This window comes from Apium graveolens, unplaced genomic scaffold (genome assembly GCF_009905375.1).
Source record: "Apium graveolens cultivar Ventura unplaced genomic scaffold, ASM990537v1 ctg7962, whole genome shotgun sequence".
Classification (NCBI taxonomy): domain Eukaryota; kingdom Viridiplantae; phylum Streptophyta; class Magnoliopsida; order Apiales; family Apiaceae; genus Apium; species Apium graveolens.
The window spans coordinates 1,879-22,418 of record NW_027420776.1 but is presented as its reverse complement, the minus strand read 5'-3'; the positions used below and the strand labels follow the sequence as shown (position 1 = coordinate 22,418).

Below are 20,540 nucleotides of genomic sequence, written 5' to 3'. Positions count from 1 at the left end.
ACAAGTGGTATCAGAGCTATGGTTGAAACGGTCCATAACAATCTCAGATGGGCTCCAGAATGGACCTAGGAAGATGCAGATGGACTTGCCCCAGAATGGGCTCAAGGAAAAGGCCGACGGGCCTTCCAGTATGGGCCTGGGGGGAGCAGATAGCCAGATGGACTTTCAATATGGGTCGAGGGGAAGCCTGGTCACACTGAAGGAGGCAGAATCGACAGGTGTCGGGCCCGATGTGTGAAGGGGGAGATTGTTAGGAGTTGTCCTACATCGTTTGTGGGAGGGGCAGTTTGCTAGAATATAAGCAGCCAAATAACTCCAATTAGTATGAGCCCTTTTGGGAGTGACCCAAAAACAAAACCGTGCAGGCTCGGCCCAAAGCGGACAATATCATACTAATGTGGAGTTAAGCCTGCTCAGCAAGCCCAACAGTTTGACCACATAGTTAAAATAATTTCTTTTGAATTTTTTTTTGTGAATAAAAGTTTTGATCTCATATTTTTATTTAAAAAAAACTTAAAAATAATAATTATATATACGTGATCCACCCTCCTAAATATGTGTATGTGGTCCACCCTTTTAAATATTTGTGTGCCAAAAAGTCAAACTGTCATATATTAAAAAAGGGATTTTTTATGGTGTGACCAAGGTCACACAATAGTCACTAACTTTCATAGAAATAGACTCTTTTTATTGGTGGTTGAATAATAAATGTTAATGGCTCCACTGCATTCACATCAATTCCACCAATAAAAAGAGGCCATTTTTATTGGAGTTAGTGACTAATGTGTGACTGATTAAAAAATAGAGGGAGTACTATATATGAGTTGTTGAGTTTTTATAAGTAATTTGTACTGAAAAATTATAGAAAACAAAACGGATTTATTAATAAACTTTGCTTGACCGGAGAGTTGTCGATGACCGGAACGACATCGATTTCTGGGCTGCCCAGATTTCGGCAGCATGTTCTTCGTTTACCGGTTGTGTTAACGAAAAGAAGCTAAACTTAACGGAATATAAGTTAAGTGCTAGGTTTCTAAAGTGATAAAAAAATCAATATTCCGGATTTTTCCAAATAGAAAACTTAAAAGTTAGGCAGCTTTCCAGTATTACATTAACTGTCAAAGGCCAAGATCACCTAAAATTTTTATCGACCATTAACCAAGTGCCCGTTTGGTAAATCTTAAAATAAGTAACTTACAACTTAAAATGAATAAGTGACTTATAAGTTTTAAGTAGATAAATATATATAAGTTATATAAGTATTTGGATAATTTTATTTAAAAGACAGAATTTTTTTATTTAAATAATTTATAATAAATAATGTTTAAATATAATTAACTTAATTTATGGATTTAAAAATAGAAAAACATTTAAAAACATATATTTTAAAATTAAAATTGATAAAAAAGTGAAAAAAATCAAAATAAGTTGAAAAAAGTACATAGTTACTAACATTCAACTTATCAGCTTATAAATTATAAATTCAACTTATAAGTAGGATCGACAAACACTGGTCGATAAGTGAATAAGTTACTTTTTAAGTAACTGTCAAACAGGCCCCAAGTCTTATGCCCTGTTTGGGCTACTACTGATGAGTCGCTTATTAACTTATAAGTCCGTAAATACTTATTCACGAGTGTTTGTCGACCCAGCTTATAAGCTGAATTTTTAACTTATAAGCTGATAAGTTAAATGTTGGTAACAACATACTTTTTCTCAACTTATTTTGATTTTTCGCTTTTTTATTTACTTCAGCTTTAAAATGTATGTTTTTAAACGTTAATATAATTTAAAAATCACAAATTAAGATAATTATATTTAAAAATAATTTATTTTAATTCATTTAATTTTAAAAAAATCTGACTTAGAAGTAAAATTATCCAAACATATATGTAACTTTTTAAGGATTCATCTACTTATTACTTATAATTATTAATTATAAGTCACTTATTGATTTTAAGTCATAAGTTACTTATTTTAAAATTTCTTGCACTTAGTTCGTAGTATAACTTTATCACTTCTACAGATCGTATTATTCAAAAAAAAATCTTGCAAATGATCATGTGATTGTTGGCCCTGAACGATAACTGAACTGAGGTGGAGTTACAAAATCTTTTTATTAAAAGCCATTTTTGTGAGGTTTAAACATTTCCAGGTATAGTAATCGATTTGTCATGTATCGGAGGATTACACCAAAACAATTGGACGCCTACACCAATTTTTTTTTGGATCTGAACTGGGTTTTGGGTCAATAAATTCTGCAAAGAAGGGTAAGGAGATTGAGATGATGAATCTTGGTAATAAAGATCTCTAATTGCCTCAGGCATCGGTTTTCCATTCATCACTCGTTTCCAGTAGTCTTTGGGACCTTTTCTTGCCGAGACAAGGCCAGCATACTGATAAAAACGACATCGACATAAAATTCAATTGTTAGCTATTAGTAAAACAAAAATTGTACGAGCAACGTTGAATAACTCAAGTGGTTATGAGTTTATTCTCTGTTGTCAGTGGGTTGGGCCCGAGAATTTCTTAGAACAGATACTTGTCGTAAGATTATAAACTAGAAAAGTACTTACCGCAAAAAGTACAATGAAAACGAAAAGGAAACCAGAAAACTTCATTCTTCTGTGGTGAATTGTTTGAATGCAACATATAATCTTATTGTGCTTACTCTACAAGTTCTGATTTTATAGGCAATATAAGAACCCCCAACAACAATATGATGTATGAAATTATTTAAGACTTACATATATTTTATGCATATTTTTTTTTCTCAGCTTATCTCTAGTCATATCTATCCCTACATGCTTTTTCAAAACTTATCTCTAGTCATATCTACTATTAAATGCTCGTATCTCTAGTCATATCTACTATTAAATGCTCGTAAGTGATGTACTACATGAGTGCATTTATTTCAGATTTTAAAGAATAGTTAATAATATGTGGATTTTAAAAGATTTTCGTTAATTTTAATTGTTCGCGGATTCGGATGGAATTGATACTAAAATTTTGTAGAGTCTTGAATATTTTGTGGAGTTTTTCAGAAATCCATCAGAATCTTATGGGCCGAGATTAGCACGAAACATTTATTGAAGATTAGCACGAAACATTTTTGATGGAATTGATACAAAATCTTATGCATACTGTTCAGTTACTAAACAACATTCATACATAGATCTTCTGATTGTGCCACAATTATTACAGACAAACCAAGGTTAAAGACCTGCAATCAAGCATAAAACAAAGCATGTTAAAGTTGAAGCATTTGAATGTTACAGTGTTTGTTACTGAGTATTGGCAGGTGATGGAATCCAGACAAAGTTATCCGCGGGGAAGAAATGGCACACCGGAGAGGTCCCTGGCTCGATTTTAAGGACTTGGAAGGCCGGGTGACTGGGGCTCCATTGAGAAGTGTCCAAGTGACAGACACCGATAGCTTCAACTTTATCTCCGTTCTCTCCTACCAGTGAGACCTTAAATACTCTGCTCTTACTCTTTTGGTAATGACAGTAAAATACCGCGTAAGAGTAAGGCATAGTGTGACATGCTACCATTTTTGGAGCTAGGATTTCTTCAGGGACTTGATAAATTGTGTAATCTTGTATCAGTGTAGGTGACTTTGTTTGATGTTTAGTTGATAGAATTTTGATATCTACATCAGACCCGAAAATGGCACGAGTAAAATCAAGCATGGATTCTAAAGAAGTAGCACAGAACTTAGTTTCTCCTTGGATGGGCTCATTCTCACATTGCCTGAGAGTATCTTCCATGGCTTTGGCTTGAGGAGAATATCGAGTAAATGAAAAACGTTTAAGAAGGGAAGGGGCTTCTTCTAGTGAGAATGGAATGGAATCTGCTGTTTCTTTCGACAGTAAGTGAGGAGATCTAGAAGGGTCTCTCTTGGGGAAGTAAACTTGCATTGTGTTCCCCATCTTTAGATCTTCCAGTTTGAAGAACACGATTAGTGAAGAGTCCATATGATGCATGTGGCTTGATGGATGACCTTGAACATCCATGCTATGGAGTTGTAAAACATTGGTTTCCTCGCTGATACCATCAACCTGCATGGTTCTACTTCCATCTGTTTGCTTTGATGTAATCTGCAAAACAAAGATCTTAAACTTTTAGCAGAAGTCGAGAAAAAGTGTTACTAGAAAAGCAGAAAAAAGCTAAAACTCTAGTGTCTAGCTATTAGAGTCCTGCAATTATAATAGCTTCAAACTATTTTTTACTTGAAGATCATATCTTGCACCTCCAATACTGACAAGAATTGGTTATGATAACTTAACTGTATGCACCAAATCTCATTTTCTCATATGTAGTACAATCGAAAATTAAACTGCAATGCAATAATGATCACCTAAACCAGTGATCATCTATCGGAACTATATCTCTGAACACAGATATAGAATCTGAAAGTGTATTTATCTAATGATTTAAGTGGTAGGGTTCAGATGATACCAGAAATAGCAGCAGATACGGGAAGAGACTATACGATAAAAACTGCAGACCCATAGTTTGGTACTTGCTTGAAACTGATAAGTAAACAAAACTGATCAGCAAGGAAAGTATATAGGCATGTTCATTTGGTATTTTTCTTTGTCATTTTTTATAAAATAATTGTGATGACTTATCAATACCCTATAGCTTATTTTTAAATAAGTTGATCGTTTTACTCTATAATTCAAATCATGTCGTCCGCCATAACAGTGTAACTGCAGATTACTGCACATGACATAAACAAGAACAACTGATTGGAACTTCAGCAGACTTTAGTGCTTGGCTACTGATATATGATCTTGTTTCTCAGTGTACCTAAGTTTATCTGTATCAGCTGGTGTCCCGAAGAAGATTAGGCCAGACGCAAGGGAGTTCAAGGTCTGCGACTGCACAGGCTTGGATTAGCCGGCCTTGAGCCTTCATAAGTGAACACAATCAGTTGGTATTTTTACTGAATATGCATTACTGAAGGCGCCAATTTTCTGTCAGCCCTTGTTTGTTCATTTCCGCTTCTTTCAAAATACAAACCATCATCCTCTTGTCAAAGGAAACAAAAAAAAATATCATTAGGCCACCACTCCATTTTACATAAATGTGTGTCTTATGCTTTTTACAAACATCAAGCATACAGGGCGCAAAATTGTTTAGAAGAGGAAAGAAGAAAAGTAGACAATGAATGATCTATGTTCATCAACATTAACACAAATATCTTGTTTGACTGGTTGTAAATCTTCCACTAGTTTTAAATGATTATTAAGTTGCCTGATCTTCCAGATAACTCAGCGAAAACATGGATTTTCCTCTTCGACCCAAAAATGGTCTCTCGAGTGAGGGGGAGTGTTAGAAACCAGTCACTCTAAAACCTTAAATTGTTAGAGGAAGACCCAACCAGATCTATATTCTAACAGTTGTAATCTGACCATATCATGTTAACAGAGGGAATATGGAGTTATGGACCCTGAAATCTCATCAAATTGGACAAGTTATCTTGCTTTTCTTTAAAGATAATCTTATCACTCTGTACAAGATGCAGAAAAGTTTTATTAGTACACCAATTCGAATTATTACAATGTTGTGAGCCTGTGATTCTGGTTATAGATGTCTTTTTTGCATTATTCATTGTACAAAGTAAAATTATTTAACCAAAATGAGTGATATATCTCATCAATAACTTCAAAAGAATGCAGAAAACATGTAAAATCAACATGGTCTCAGATTGTGACTATAAACTTTATAATGCAGAACAGGATAGTTAAAGAATAGTAAACAAATAGCAGCTTGGCTTATCTGGTAAGGATTTCTGGTATGCTAAGTGCATAATTTAAGACCCGACAAGATTTAAACGGATAAAAGAAAAAATTGGCATGATTCTTGTGGTGCTACTTAGGTTTTTTCTAAATCCTCCACCTCCTGCCATGTTCTTAAACGTGGATGCGAATTGTTATAACATTTAATATAAAGACCGAGGTTGATTATTGCAAAAATGTTCTTTTGAGTGAGGGGAGTAATGTATAAGATAGAAAAATTGGCACTCCTCTCAACTCCAGCTGATTTAGAAGATCAGATAACTTAATATTTTTGTTGATCAATTTTTTTGGATTGTTGATTGCTTTCATATATGATCATGCATCTGTGATATATTAAATTTTCATCTTGAGCAGATAGAAAGAACTTCAAATTCAAGACCTCGCAGCAGAATACTGAAAGTATAAGCAACTTAAGGCCCTCGCAATAATTCCTGAACTGTGTTGACTCCGATCAACAAATTAACCCAAACAGACTGTCACACATCTACTGCTACTGGTGTATTTTGTCGGAAAACAAGAATTCAAGAGTTTCTGTCTGAGCCATCAAACGAAGGCCTCATATTTTATTGTACAAGGATTGTGAAAGTAGATGCAGGATACTATTTATCAGCACACCAATTTCAACTGTCGAATTGCTCTGGGATATCGTCAAACTTTCCAAACATTTTAGGAAAACGAACAAACATTCTGGCCTTCGAATTGTGACTAAAAACATATAATGCAGATCATTATTTTCCAAAAAAAGAAAAAAATACCAGTATTATCTCCCATCTGACTCTCAAAGAGCAGACAGACCCTACAAGTTGTGGATAATGGCATTTGTTTTTGTAGTTGGTGATTAAAAGATTGATTTTCATTTAACAGATCAGATATATGCAGGAGTCAAAGATGAACAAAAATCAACAAACATATTGCAGCTCTCGGTATAAACATTTTTTAATTTGTCAAAAGGATTTCTGAATAATGGAAGTGCAGGTTGTCCCGTAACAAAACTCAGTGACAGCGGATCTTATATTATTCCTACACCCCCCTCACTCGAAAACCCATTTATGAGTCGAAAGCCCATTTATAGGTCGAAGAGTGGATCTCTGATACCATGTCAAGTAACCAGTTACTCTAAAATCTCAAGGTGTTAGAGAATGGCCTAATGAACTGCAAAATGATTATGAATTCACGCAGAGTACTTTCTACATGCAAAATGAAGAAGAAATAAAAGAAGATCCTATTCTCTGTCAGTAGACTAAACATAACATAGCAAATGCACATACAAAGAAACTTAAAGGCAAACTTTTACCATGTTATTGAATGTGTGTCCAATGACTGATTTGATTATCACGCTATCTTAAGATTATTGGAAAGTGGTGATTCTCCAGCAAATCAAGATCAGAAAATACTGAAAGTCCAAGTTTGAACTCGATTTTGTTAAGGTCTCAAGTTCAGACCATTATATTTTCACATTTTGCTTATTAGTTCTCTTTTATGCTTCCGCTTGATTAGTGTAACCAACCATCTGATGTGATGGTAGAAGTATCCTGTCCAGATGTTTAGCTCATGACTGTAACACCGATAACGAGACCTTATCATACGTATGCAGCATTGTGTACTACTTAAAGAATTGAGCCTGTAAAGTTTTCTACAGCATCATAGTAAAAATAAAAAATTATCGCCTATTTCTATCTTCTGGTAGCCGTAAATTAAGCTATTTTTTTACAGACATTTATGCTTTATGTTGCTAGCATTAAAATTTTCCTATAAATAGCTAACTAGCTGATTAGAGCTTCCATGCACATTGCAGAACCGTTTCTACTTACATTGAAGACATGGGATCACCATCTGCCTTCTGTGCTCTATTTTATCTCCTCCTTGTAAGTGTATATCAGTACTTAGCTGCACCCTTCATTTTGCTCAACTATTTAGATGCTGTATATTTATCTGTCATACATGTAATTCACTAGGCCTCTTGTTCACGCATAATTTGTCATTATTTCTTTGACATTGTACGTTGTTCTCTTAAATCAAACGTTCTGAACTACACATTAGCAAGAGCATTGCTTGTGTCACACTTCTTCTCATATACATTAATAAGTTTCTTCTGTTTTATTGAGTAGATTGGGAACCCTTCGTATGCAAGACCTCAGCCAGCGGAGTACTGGAGAACTGTTATGAAAGATGAGGCAATGCCAGAAGCAATTCAAGGCCTTATGGATGTGAGTGATTCCAGGCCACCTCTGATCAGCCACAACAATCTGAAATCAGACTGTCATACGTCTACTGCTACTGGTACTGCATTGAACAACAGGAAATTAGCACATTCTGCTCGGGATATTGAACCAAGGCCTAATATTTCAGCCTACCAGGGTGATGAAAAACTCAAGAAAGGTGAATCATTCGTGGATGATATTGAACCAAGGCCTAATATTTCAAGCTACCATGACGACGAGAAGCTCAGAGATAATGAGTCTTTCAACAAAGATATTGAACCAAGGCCTAACATTTCAGCCTACCAAGGTGATAAGAAACGCGAGAAAGGTGAATCATTCGTGGATGATATTGAACCAAGGCCTAATATTTCAAGCTACCATGACGACGAGAAGCTCAGAGATAATGAGTCTTTCAACAAAGATATTGAACCAAGGCCTAACATTTCAGCCTACCAAGGTGATAAGAAACGCGAGAAAGGTGAATCATTCGTGGATGATATTGAACCAAGGCCTAATATTTCAAGCTACCATGACGACGAGAAGCTCAGAGATAATGAGTCTTTCAACAAAGATATTGAACCAAGGCCTAACATTTCAGCCTACCAAGGTGATAAGAAACGCGAGAAAGGTGAATCATTCGTGGATGATATTGAACCAAGGCCTAATATTTCAAGCTACCATGACGACGAGAAGCTCAGAGATAATGAGTCTTTCAACAAAGATATTGAACCAAGGCCTAACATTTCAGCCTACCAAGGTGATAAGAAACGCGAGAAAGGTGAATCATTCGTGGATGATATTGAACCAAGGCCTAATATTTCAAGCTACCATGACGACGAGAAGCTCAGAGATAATGAGTCTTTCAACAAAGATATTGAACCAAGGCCTAACATTTCAGCCTACCAAGGTGATAAGAAACGCGAGAAAGGTGAATCATTCGTGGATGATATTGAACCAAGGCCTAATATTTCAAGCTACCATGACGACGAGAAGCTCAGAGATAATGAGTCTTTCAACAAAGATATTGAACCAAGGCCTAACATTTCAGCCTACCAAGGTGATAAGAAACGCGAGAAAGGTGAATCATTCGTGGATGATATTGAACCAAGGCCTAATATTTCAAGCTACCATGACGACGAGAAGCTCAGAGATAATGAGTCTTTCAACAAAGATATTGAACCAAGGCCTAACATTTCAGCCTACCAAGGTGATAAGAAACTCAAGAAAGGTGAATCATTCGTGGATGATATTGAACCAAGGCCTAATATTTCAGCCTACCATGACGACGAGAAGCTCAGAGATAATGAGTCTTTTAACAAAGATATTGAACCAAGGCCTAACATTTCAGCCTACCAAGGTGATAAGAAACTCAAGAAAGGTGAATCATTCGTGGATGATATTGAACCAAGGCCTAATATTTCAGCCTACCATGACGACGAGAAGCTCAGAGATAATGAGTCTTTTAACAAAGATATTGAACCAAGGCCAAACATTTCAGCCTACAATGGTGATGACAAGCTTGAAAAAACTGGCACTTTTTCCGAAGATATTGAACCAAGGCCTAACATTTCAGCCTACCATGACGATGAAAAGCTCACGAAGAATGACTCTTTCGTCAAAGATATTGAACCCAGGCCAAATATCTCAGCCTACCATGATGATGAAAAGCTTAAAGAAGAGAAGTCATGTGCTGATGATCTGAAACCAAGGCCCAATATTTCTATTTATCAGGAATAGCTTGGGGTTGCGAAGTAAACATATGAGCATCGAGGCTCGAGCATCAGATGATTCATCATCCTCATAGCTATATCTAAAATAAGAGGACTGTCATTTGCATTCGCTGTTTGTTTTGAGTATTAAGTAACTAAGTTGTTTTGTTCGGTTTAGTGCATCTTGATTGAATCTCTTTTATAATAGTAGTGATCGTTCCATTCACGTCAATTTCATCAAATAAATTGGTCTAAAATTATAAATTTCCGCGTTTCTAATATATTCACGGGATCTCAATAGAAAAATCATTGTTTGGTTAGCCGAGCTTGGAATCTGTAACATATTTGATGAAACCGTGGAAATTGATATACAATGGTCATATACATAGACAATGTAAATATTGTAAAATAAGTATCATGTGCAACTCAATAAACAAAACTGTGGAAATTGATCATATACATAGACAATGTATTTCTTCAAATCAAGATAATTATTAAATTATTGTCCATCCTTTATTTCAATTATTATAGGTAAAAATCAAAGTTGCTCTTGACCATATCCAAATTGATCAGAAAAGGGATATTTTTTCAAGTTCAGTGTTCACGGCTAGTGAACGAGAGAGATTTGATGTGAATTTTAGGAAAGAAGCACAACAAATGATAGATGGGAAGCTTGCACTGATGAAAGAAGATACTCGAGCTGTTGCGAAGTGTTTTGCCAATGCCATTGCTGGAGATCCTATTTCTAGAGCTGCCTTGGAGATGGAAGCCGATTTACTGAAAGAAGCAGGAGAAACTATGCTTCATGTTGAATCAAAGAAGGGAGTTGTAGAAAATGTTCGATTCATTGTGAGTGCTATTGAGTAACCAGCTCATCTAAAATCTTAAGATATTAGAGGAAGGCCCCGTAGGATCATATATTTAACACTCCCCCTCACTCGAAAGCCCATTTATGGGTCGAACCGTAGTTCTCCCGCCAGCCTAAGCTCTGATACCATGTTGAGTAACCAGCTCATCTAAAACCTTAAGGTATTAGAGGAAGGCCCCGTGGGATCATATATTTAACAAGTGCATTAGCAAACAAAAAGCTTTTGGTCAAGTTGGATAATCAGAAACAAACTGCACTTTACCTTGCAGCAGATCGTGGACACGCTCAAGTGGTGGAGGCTCTCCTTGATGCAGCCAGGCGTAATTTGCCTTCTGCTTCAGCTAATGATGATACCCTGCATAATCCAATTAGTTCTTTTCAGGATTTTATTAGGCAAGCTAATGGTCAAATGGGGAACACTGCCTTGCACTTAGCAGTCCTTACTGATAATGTGGCAATTGTTAAGCTCTTAGTAAAAGCCGATCCAAATGACAAAACTCCAGTCTACATAGCTGCGGAAAATGGGTTCAAAGATGTAGTGAAGGAGATGTGCACGTCTTGCGCAGCTCTGTCTTTAGATGGTCCTGGTGGTAGGACCACTGCTCTGCATGCTCTTATTCAGAATGTCGACTTGCGCAGCTCTGTCTTTAGATGGTCCTGGTTGTTGCAGCCAAACGTTGGAGTACTGGTGCAGAATTTGAAGCATTATTCTGTAGAACAGACGAGTTTGGAAGCACTGTCTTACAACTGGTTGTGGAGAGAAATAATGCAGACGCTGTTAGACTGATACTACAGGAAGATCCGGCCTGTCAACATGGTCGTGAAATTAAAAGAAATGGTCTAATGCGTTTAATCTACAAAGCCATCGATAATGGCTTTGTAGATGTATTATGTCTCTTAGAAGGTGCCAGAGGACTTGTAACTTTTACAGAAGATAATGGATGTACATTACTCCACTACGCTGTCTATCACGAATTTGATTCAGTACTTGGTGCCATCATAGAAGCAAAAGAAAATGTTGGACACCAATTTGTGTACGAGAATATGGTACAAACGCCATTTCATGTAGCAGTCGAATGTGGATATGCTTCCACACTGGTACCACCTTTGTCTTCTGCATCCAAAGCTGATAACTCTCCATACACAGCTGTTAATAAAGATGATCAAAATATACTACATTTGGCAGCAGCTGGTAATAGATTCACTATGCCTGGTGGTCTCCGTCAAAGTGGAGAGGTTGACGAAGGATTAGTGGCACTTACAAAGAAGACAGCTTTTCATGCATTTATGGTATCAGATGCATTAGCTCTACTACTGTCAACATCTTCTTTGTTTTTCTACTTTCTTGAATCAATGTATGAAGACCCTCATCAAGTGTCAAAACTCAATGCTGCATCAACTGTGCTCAACATTGTTTCTTGAAACATGTAATAAACAGACCGAAAAAAGGGTTTCCAGGTTGGGTTGTTTGTTCAATCTGTGTTCTTAACAATCCAGGAACCTGTAGAGTCTGTCGAAAAGTTGAGATGATAATGATACTTTAAGAGCTACAAATGCCATTCAGTGATTGACACCATAACAGTATAAGCTCACAGAAAATGAGAATATGTAACAGTATGATCTTTTGTAAAGGATTTTAGAACAAGACCTTATATCTCAGTCTACCATGGTAATAGAAAGCTGAAAGAATATACATTTTTTAAAGAAGATTTTGAGCCAAGGCCTAATGTTCCAGCATAGTAGCATGATGATGAATAGTTGAGATTTAAGCATGAAGTATGCGAATCCTGAGACTTGACAAAAGCACGCTGCTGCCTCATTAGTCCGACATGCACAATGCAGGTAACATTTTACGCTTCTATTTAACTTTTCGATCCTTTACACACAAAAATTAATTGTGGCACGTTCAGCAACTGGGCAGCTCGGGCAACAATTAAGGGACTAAATAGAACTAACAAGAAATAAATTGATTTTCTAACGATATATGTATGTAGCTGTATAGATTGCATCTAAATCTAGATATCCTTATAAAGACCTATAAAAGAACGAATGCTATCAGAATCTTAACTGATAGTCAAAATTCTAACAAAAAACAATGTAACGACGACATTGATGGAATTTGACGTTCCTAATCTCTGGTATGATAAACCACAAAGACATTATAATCAATACACAAGTTGAATCTATTATATCTGTTTGTCAAAGTTTTTCCCTAGTAATTCATATTGTTTTTTGCCGATGGACGGATGGAGTATGAGATTTCTCCTGATGTATTGGTTCATGTACCTGAAATTAAAGAAGTAAACAGAATTAATGGAATGACCATCCGAATTCAGTGAAAGATTCTTGTTCTTTTGGTCCTTGCACATCACTAATATCTATATTACTAATAATACGAAAATAGTAAATTATGTTGTGGGATATTCATCTAGATACTGCAGCCAAAACGAGGAAAAAGTTTCTGGAAAAGGAAAAATGAAAAAAAGAGGAAACAATTTTGTTTCTTAATCATAGAGTTTTTCCTACTTCAAAGTCACTTGACCTAACAAGAAAAACATGAAGATCAGCATATTTAACTTCGCAAAAAAGATTGAAGGATCCTCACTGCTCTTACTGCACCATTCGAACGGAAAATCAGAAAATAAGCATATCATAGATCTAGAAACCTTGATGGAGATTTGGAACAGGAATTATAATGACTAATAAAAACCCAATAAACTTGTTTAACAGTTAACCGTGCATAATATATAAATAAGAGGAATCACTCTCTTGTTGCTTGAAATATTTCCTATTCACGAGTTGGAAGTAAGGAGGTCTGAGTTGCAACTGTAAGTTCTTTTTTATTTTGTTATGTTCTTGTACTGAAAATATAGTTAAGACAATAAGAAAAACATAGTACAAGGCATACCATAATTTTGATGAACCTTGGTGAAGTTGTAAATTGCTTTTATTAAAGAGCCAAATTTCATGGACTTCAAGGGTCCCATATGTCTAAAAAAGAAAAACAAGGTAACAAATTTCAAAGCTTTTATTAGGATCAGAAAAATAAAAATGTTGGTGAGGCTCTCCTGAAGGGTATGAAGCATGTCTGTAAACTTACACAATTTCGGTATAACGAAGTCTCCATGCTGGAAAACCAAGGTGACATCTTGCAGGCCCATAAACTAATAAAAGATCTGGATCAGGGCGTGCACAACCTGATAGAATCTCAAGAAAATTGCCATAGGAAAGGAGATATTTATCTATTTGTACCAAAGTATATAATAGTACAAAAAAAAATATTTAATGCAACAATCACCAAGTGAATGTGGAAGAGTGAGGTACTGAAGTAAGAGGAAACACATACCAATTGCTTTTAGCGCCTCATCAATGTGAGATTCAGTACAAACAAACTCTTTCTGTTCTTCACATAAATAGTTCTTCTTAAAAAGATAGTTGGCTGCTTTCAAAACTGCTTTTTTTCCATCCGAAAACGAAGCAAATTCTAAAGTGATATCTTTCCTGACTAGGGAATCAGATTTAGTAGCTTCCTGCATAAATTAAAATAGGATTACAAATGCCATTTCCGAAGACAATAGTAACAGTGCCTATAATATTCTAAGCACGAATCACGCTGGTAATTTATTTTAAACAAAAAACTTAGTGCATAGCTAAAACCATGCAGACAAAGTGGGGAAATAAGTTAATCTTCAGATAAACTTAATGAAGAGCATTCAGTAGTAGTTGATAAGATCTGTCTACACATGGAAACGGTTTCGTGTTTTGCATGTTTGGTATCTCAAATGGCAAAGCCAAACACGGCACTAAGATTTTGTATCGTGGAAAAGTAAGGACTCTATGTTTTCAACAAGCTACTGCTACATCCATTTCATTAGGAACTAATGATTTTTTAACAATCTCAGCTAAGAGATGGCAAGTTCAAGATGCTCAACAACAAAGTTTTATATTAGAAGAATTAGAAGAACACCACAATTCTGGGAACGTACATGCGGTAGAAAATTTACGTCAGTCCGCTGCGATATGGCTACAAGTAAATTTTGTGACAAGAAATAAATCCTAACTTTAGGATCATTGGCCTTTTTAATCTATTCTATATAATGTCTTTTCAGGAGCTGGAGGAAATGCATTTCAGGCACATCATTTAGTAGGTGTATGAGGATTAATTCTTGATCCCCACAATGGATAAATTCGTGTCTTTTCATGTCATGTTGTCTTGTCATGTGTAAAAAATAAAAACACAAATATTTAAATTATTAAGTGATAAAATATCACTAACACATATTTTAATTTCAATATTACTTACATAGGTTTAAAAAAAAATTAATATTATACTTTTACTGCAAGTTTAGTATCTTTTTTATTATATTACAAGATAATGATTTTACGATATATAAGAGAATTAAATATATATATATATTTTCATGTATTTCCGTGTCGTTTCATGTACCTAACCGAAAACCCAAACACAATACAAAATATGCCCATGTGCTTTCAAGTCAATGTATTTTGCTGCTTCATGTAAGATTTTACTAAATCCAAACACCAAAATTTTTGAGTTGTGCATTTGTGTCGTGTACAATAGTCAGGTCTAGATCTATTCAATTCATAAGTTATGACTTAACGATTTGTAAATTCAGAAACAAAATATGACAGAAGAATTTCAAAATGAAGTTTCATTATGCATGATTATCCGAGCAAAAACAACCTCTCAACTTTGGAAACACATTTACAAGTTTGAATTTGATTGACTAGATAGTGACAGTTGTAGTGTGTACCTCGTATAACTTCACATAGGTTAATTTCTCCAAGATGGCTTCCTTTGATTTCTTTAGCAATCCTACAACAATGAAGATTTAGGATGCAAACTTTTTGGTTCAGAGTGAGTTGAGCACACTGGTTCATGTAATTAACTAGTAATAAGGTTAAAGAACACCAAAATACCTTACCTTCAGGGTCATATAGGCAGACATGCTTAATACCAATATCTTCAAGATGCTGTAGAAGTTTGATAACTTCTGAAGTTTGACCAGCTTCTTTACTGTCCATAACAACTGCCAGGTACCGAACTCTGTTTGAATCAAGGGAATTATACCTCTTTAATAACCCTCTGGATATAAGATAGCTTTCAAGTGTTTGACCTAACCCTAATGCAAAGTACCATAAATTGACGATTAAGTGGACAAAATGCCAGAGTAGAAGAAGCCCCAGATTCCCAATCTGCAAAAGATTTTGCTGTCAAATGAGAATCATATATCTGAATCCCGGCTTGAAAGTTACTGATATTCACTCATTCTACACCATCAATTGGATCACAGAGTAATTATATTATCATATATCATGAGCTATTAGGAGGCCTGAATATACAGAGCTTACCAAGTCATAATATATTACAGAGAAATCTTTTTTAACAAAACTCGCATAAAACAAAAATAATAATGTAAACCATTGGTTTCCTTGTCAACCAGTCATCTCAAAAAAATAGTAAAAACAAAATCTTCTGAATCTCATCTCAGTTAATTTTATTTTGAAAATGACAAACCCCTGATGAGAAAGAGAAACATGATGGAGAAGCTCGTGTCAAATTTTTGAAGCCCAGCACATAAAGCAAGAATGACATGCATACTACCAGCAGGTGACATTTAAATCAGTTAGTCGTAAGCTCCTAAAGCTCCAATTAGAGTTTCAGCAGTTAGATTCCTATCAACCTATACCTAATTTTGAAGTCGGGACAGGCTGTATAGAGATTCCCGGACAGCACAGACCATAAGATGAGAACCAAAGAAGAACACACCTCAATGCCAGAGGATAAGGTAAAATTACTCACAAGCAAACGTGCTGTAAGCATTTTCAACTACAGTAACAGTTTGAGGTAAGAAAAACCCCAAAAGCAAATCAAATAACACAAAAACTGTTCAAACTAGAGGTTTAAGGTAATTTTCGCATTACTGGCCAAGTAGATTAGAAGGGAGAATTCTGTAGAACAATTACATATCTCTTCCAAAAGATAAAAAAATTTATAGATAGCATCTCTCTAGACGCATTAAAATTATATTGTTAATGCATATCTTATTCATATTCATCAGTACTCATTCAAATAAAAAACTTTCAAGTAATAACTTCTTGGAAGATGGCTTAGTTTAACCTCTTTCCAGGATTTCACAAAATGCTCTTCGAAATGAAGCATGCAATATCTCTGCACAATAATAAGTACACCAACATGTTTACACCATTTTTATGATCTGACTAAGCAGCTTGCAACAAAACCATTTAAAACAAAAGTTCCAGGTTGTAGCTACCCATTTAACAACCTAGAGTTGATATTGAACTTACTCGATCAAGCTATTTGACAAGAGACAGAAACCTAGCAAGTAAAGCCGGCACCAATTTTTTTACTCTGGCATAAAGGGTTATATCACCGCGGGTGTCAACTCTTCCCAGGGCAAACCCATGTTAACTACTCCGTATAATTACCCAACTTTTATGATACAAGCTGACAAGCTCTCTACTTTTCTCTTCGTAATTTTGGTCCGCTAAAGTTGCTTTCTCAAAGGAAATGTCCTAAAATGGCAAACCATGTGCTGACATTCTGCTTCAAATTCAAGTCAGCCTTAAAGAGTAATTGCATACTTATCAATCCTAGCTCCACAATCATCGAAACGTTTTAAGATTTATTTTTATTGACATTCAAAATATTGGTTGCTCTACAATTCTTCGAAAAACAAAAAGAACATACATATTTTCGCACTTTAAAACCAAAGATATACGAACACCAACCTGAGCAATTCGATACCATGTCATGGCCTTAGCCTTGTGCATCTCATCTCCAAGATACATTATTCTGCAATCACAAACATATAAGCATAAATAGCTATAACAACATAAACTATTCGACAGGTATAAAGAGTGTCAACCAGGTCAGGCATTGATTCAAACAAGTAGAGTGCCATTACACAAGTGCATAATCAAGTTTACATTTCACTGATCAACAATCTAGCTAAGTAATTATTTTGTATTGGGGATTTAAGAACATAACATAATTAATAAATTTATTGGGTATTTCAGAACATAACTAAATTAATAAATGAGAGAGAGGGGGAGGGAGAGAGAGAGGGGGAGGGAGAGGGAGAGAGAGAGGGGGAGGGAGAGAGAGGGAGGGAGGGAGTGAGAGAGGGAGAGAGAGAGAGAGAGAGAGAGGGAAAGAGAGGGAGAGGGAGGGGGAGAGGGAGAGGGGGGAGAGAGAGAGGGGGAAGAGGAGGGAGAGAGAGGGGGAAGAGGAGGGAGAGAGAGGGGGGAAGAGGAGGGAGGGAGGGAGAGAGAGAGAGAGAGAGAGAGAGAGAGAGAGAGAGAGAGAGAGAGAGGGAAGAGGAGAGAGAGAGAGGGAAGAGGAGAGGAGAGAGGGAGGGAGAGAGAGAGAGAGAGAGAGAGAGAGAGAGAGGGAGAGAGATTGATTTTTAAAAAGGGAGGTAACAAAGCAGTCACCTTCTAGACAAATGTTCGCAGCATCAGCACAGATGAGTAATTATATACACAGACTTTAAATATCTACACACACAAAAAGGGTGATCCGAACTTATATGTGTTTTGTAAAGTTTGAAGCTGGGTGGGTTTGGCTTAGTTGACGAAGAAGAAGTTGGGTCGTTCTTGAAAGCCTGAAGCTGCGAGCACGAGGACTACTTGAGTGATTCAGCACAAATTCAAATATTCAATTTGTTGTTATACCATGGTTTGCGCCGTTTGGCGAACCAGGTGACGCCACGTACATACTTTTGACGTAACAAGTTTCAATATCAGACAAACTTGTACTCCTCCCTCCGGCCCTCTCCGTCCCGGGACGGGATCGGCACGTATTTTAAATCTCCGTAAAATATGTTTTTTTAAATAATTTTAAATATTTTTTAAATAAAAATTTAAATTTTAAATTTTTATATAAGAAAAGAAATTTATAAAAAATATATATTACAAACGTCTTAAAATATATGTTAAGCATGTGGAAAAAGTAGGTAAATAAATGAGTGGGACGGAGGGAGTATTATCTTTGCTTACTCGAATATTGGACTGTATGAAAAAAAAAAATGCTAAAATTTTCGTTCTTGAAACGGTTCTCGAATAATTAGGTGTTATTTTATTTTATTGTTGATTAATTTCTTATAGAAAAAATGAACCGTTTGTACATATATACACTTAAACCTCGATGAATTAATAATCGATAAATTAATAATATCGTTAAAATAATATTTTTCTCCGGTCCCATCTGATAACTCCGGTGAGCGGGCGGCTCCGTCCGATGCCGTTTCTGGACCTTCTGGGCGTGAATGAGGTGTAGCTGCTGGTTGGGAGCCTGCAAAACACCTGAAGGGGGGTTTGCCTCCCACGGCCCCTCCGGTGTAAGAATAAGAATAGGAGAGAGAGGCTGTTGTGTGTGAATTGATATGAGAGAGAGAGTGAGTGTGCAAGAGTGTGAATATTTTCTAACCCCTAAACCCTTCAGCCTAGGGGTATTTATAGCCCCAATGTAGGGTTTAAGGGTTGTTACCTCTAAATCAGGGTCGTTGGATCTTGGGAGCAGAGGACGCCTGACTTGGGTGAATTGCTTACACGTGTCCAGGGAAGGACCACCTCCAGGGTGTCCTAACGGCCTTCTGACACGCGTCGTGCTTGTTTGGTGTGTTGGTTGTTGATAGCTGTCACAGTCACGTGCCAACATACCCTTCCTTGGCGGGTCGTGGGATGTGGATGTGTTTGCTGGGACCCCCCTCATGGTAGTCTTGGCCCTGATCCGGATCCAGTTAGGCAGATGGTCCGGGTCCGGGTCCCGTGTTGGATCCAGATCCGGATATGGTCCCTGTACTTGATTATTCTGGAAGAGGGGGGTCTTGGTCCATCGATCGAGTCTGGTATCCTTTAGATCCAGATTGAATCCTAGCCGGGTCTCTTATACCCTATCACCAACATAATGGACACGGTGTATTTTTACTACCGATAAAATAATAAACTCGTTAAAGTAATTTTTTTTTTGTCCCGAGACTATTACTTTAAAGAGGTTTAACTATATGAACTCATCAATAAAATGACTTCACGGGTAATTTTACATTCATATCGGGCATGTAGCATTGCTCTTTAAAAAAAATATTTGATTTCATAAAAAGAAAAGAAAAATAGTTTTTTGGGTAATGGACTAATGGTAGCAGCTGGGCCTGGGAGGTTAGCCCAATATTTTGTTTGGTGATATCTCTGTTATGTCTCGGTTACGTTGTACTAGGCCAGGCCCAAAGAAGTTGTTATGGGCTAGTTCCATGGAACTTTTCGAACTTTTTTTTGAACACAATATGCGGTAATTGTTTGACAATTTAAATATAAAAATTTAATGATTGTTTAGACTATTTAGTTATAACACAAAATATTATTTTAAATTAAAAATGCTTTATCAAAATTAGTGCTCTGAAAAGCGAGTCGGCCGAGTACTCGTTTTTAATCACGCATCTGATCTGATTTCCGAGTAATCGTTTTTAAAACCGATTCTATTAAGAATCGATCAAAACTCGATTTTGACGTCGAATATTCAAGGTCAAACCGAAATTGACTTTCTCAAACTTTTTTAAAAGCTATCCTAAAAAGACCAAGCGTAAAATAATATATTTTTGCTTCTTTCTTTTATGAAATATTGATATTAATTAGAATGATGTGTGTAACCTTATTAAAACTTATATTTGATTATATTGTAAAAAAATTATCAAACAACTAGCCTCTACTTAAACATTATTATTTACGATGTGAAATTAAGTTATTAGTATAATTAGATAATTTTATTTTTTGTTATTACTTTTTATAACTATATATTATCTAACAAAAATATATACAAATTTTATACATGTACCGTACACAAAACAAAGAATAAAATGATTTTTTTTTTGTCAAAAAAAGAAATAAAATGAATTGAATATATGAGAGATAAAAT

General features: G+C 35.9%; 4 protein-coding genes across 5 annotated transcripts; 2 read left to right on the top strand and 2 right to left on the bottom strand.

The window, feature by feature from the left end:
* Positions 1 to 3,038: 3,038 nt before the first annotated feature.
* On the bottom strand, positions 3,039 to 4,565 carry LOC141704547 (BURP domain protein USPL1-like). The gene is made up of 2 exons (XM_074507779.1): positions 4,462 to 4,565; positions 3,039 to 4,100 (listed from the first exon to the last, which is right to left on the bottom strand). Exons 1-2 carry the CDS (start codon positions 4,513 to 4,515, stop codon positions 3,285 to 3,287), a joined length of 870 nt encoding a protein of 289 aa, XP_074363880.1. The 5' UTR covers positions 4,516 to 4,565; the 3' UTR covers positions 3,039 to 3,284.
* Positions 4,566 to 7,445: 2,880 nt separating this feature from the next.
* Positions 7,446 to 9,983, top strand: LOC141704544 (uncharacterized). The gene is made up of 2 exons (XM_074507775.1): positions 7,446 to 7,672; positions 7,916 to 9,983. The coding sequence occupies exons 1-2, from the start codon at positions 7,628 to 7,630 to the stop codon at positions 9,743 to 9,745; spliced, it is 1,875 nt and encodes a 624-aa protein (XP_074363876.1). The 5' UTR covers positions 7,446 to 7,627; the 3' UTR covers positions 9,746 to 9,983.
* A 107-nt stretch (positions 9,984 to 10,090) lies between these two features.
* Positions 10,091 to 12,007, top strand: LOC141704546 (uncharacterized). The gene is made up of 4 exons (XM_074507778.1): positions 10,091 to 10,111; positions 10,249 to 10,566; positions 10,830 to 11,172; positions 11,256 to 12,007. The coding sequence occupies exons 1-4, from the start codon at positions 10,091 to 10,093 to the stop codon at positions 12,005 to 12,007; spliced, it is 1,434 nt and encodes a 477-aa protein (XP_074363879.1).
* Positions 12,008 to 12,533: 526 nt separating this feature from the next.
* LOC141704545 (uncharacterized) lies at positions 12,534 to 18,358 on the bottom strand. Of its 2 annotated transcripts, XM_074507777.1 has the most exons (8): positions 18,065 to 18,353; positions 17,360 to 17,423; positions 15,532 to 15,802; positions 15,361 to 15,422; positions 13,932 to 14,115; positions 13,686 to 13,782; positions 13,494 to 13,576; positions 12,534 to 12,871 (listed from the first exon to the last, which is right to left on the bottom strand). In XM_074507777.1, exons 2-8 carry the CDS (start codon positions 17,417 to 17,419, stop codon positions 12,864 to 12,866), a joined length of 765 nt encoding a protein of 254 aa, XP_074363878.1. In that variant the 5' UTR covers positions 17,420 to 17,423; positions 18,065 to 18,353; the 3' UTR covers positions 12,534 to 12,863. The 2 variants fall into 2 exon arrangements, with proteins under 2 accessions (XP_074363878.1, XP_074363877.1); XM_074507776.1 differs by lacking the exon at positions 13,494 to 13,576 and having other exon boundaries at positions 18,065 to 18,358.
* Positions 18,359 to 20,540: the final 2,182 nt, after the last annotated feature.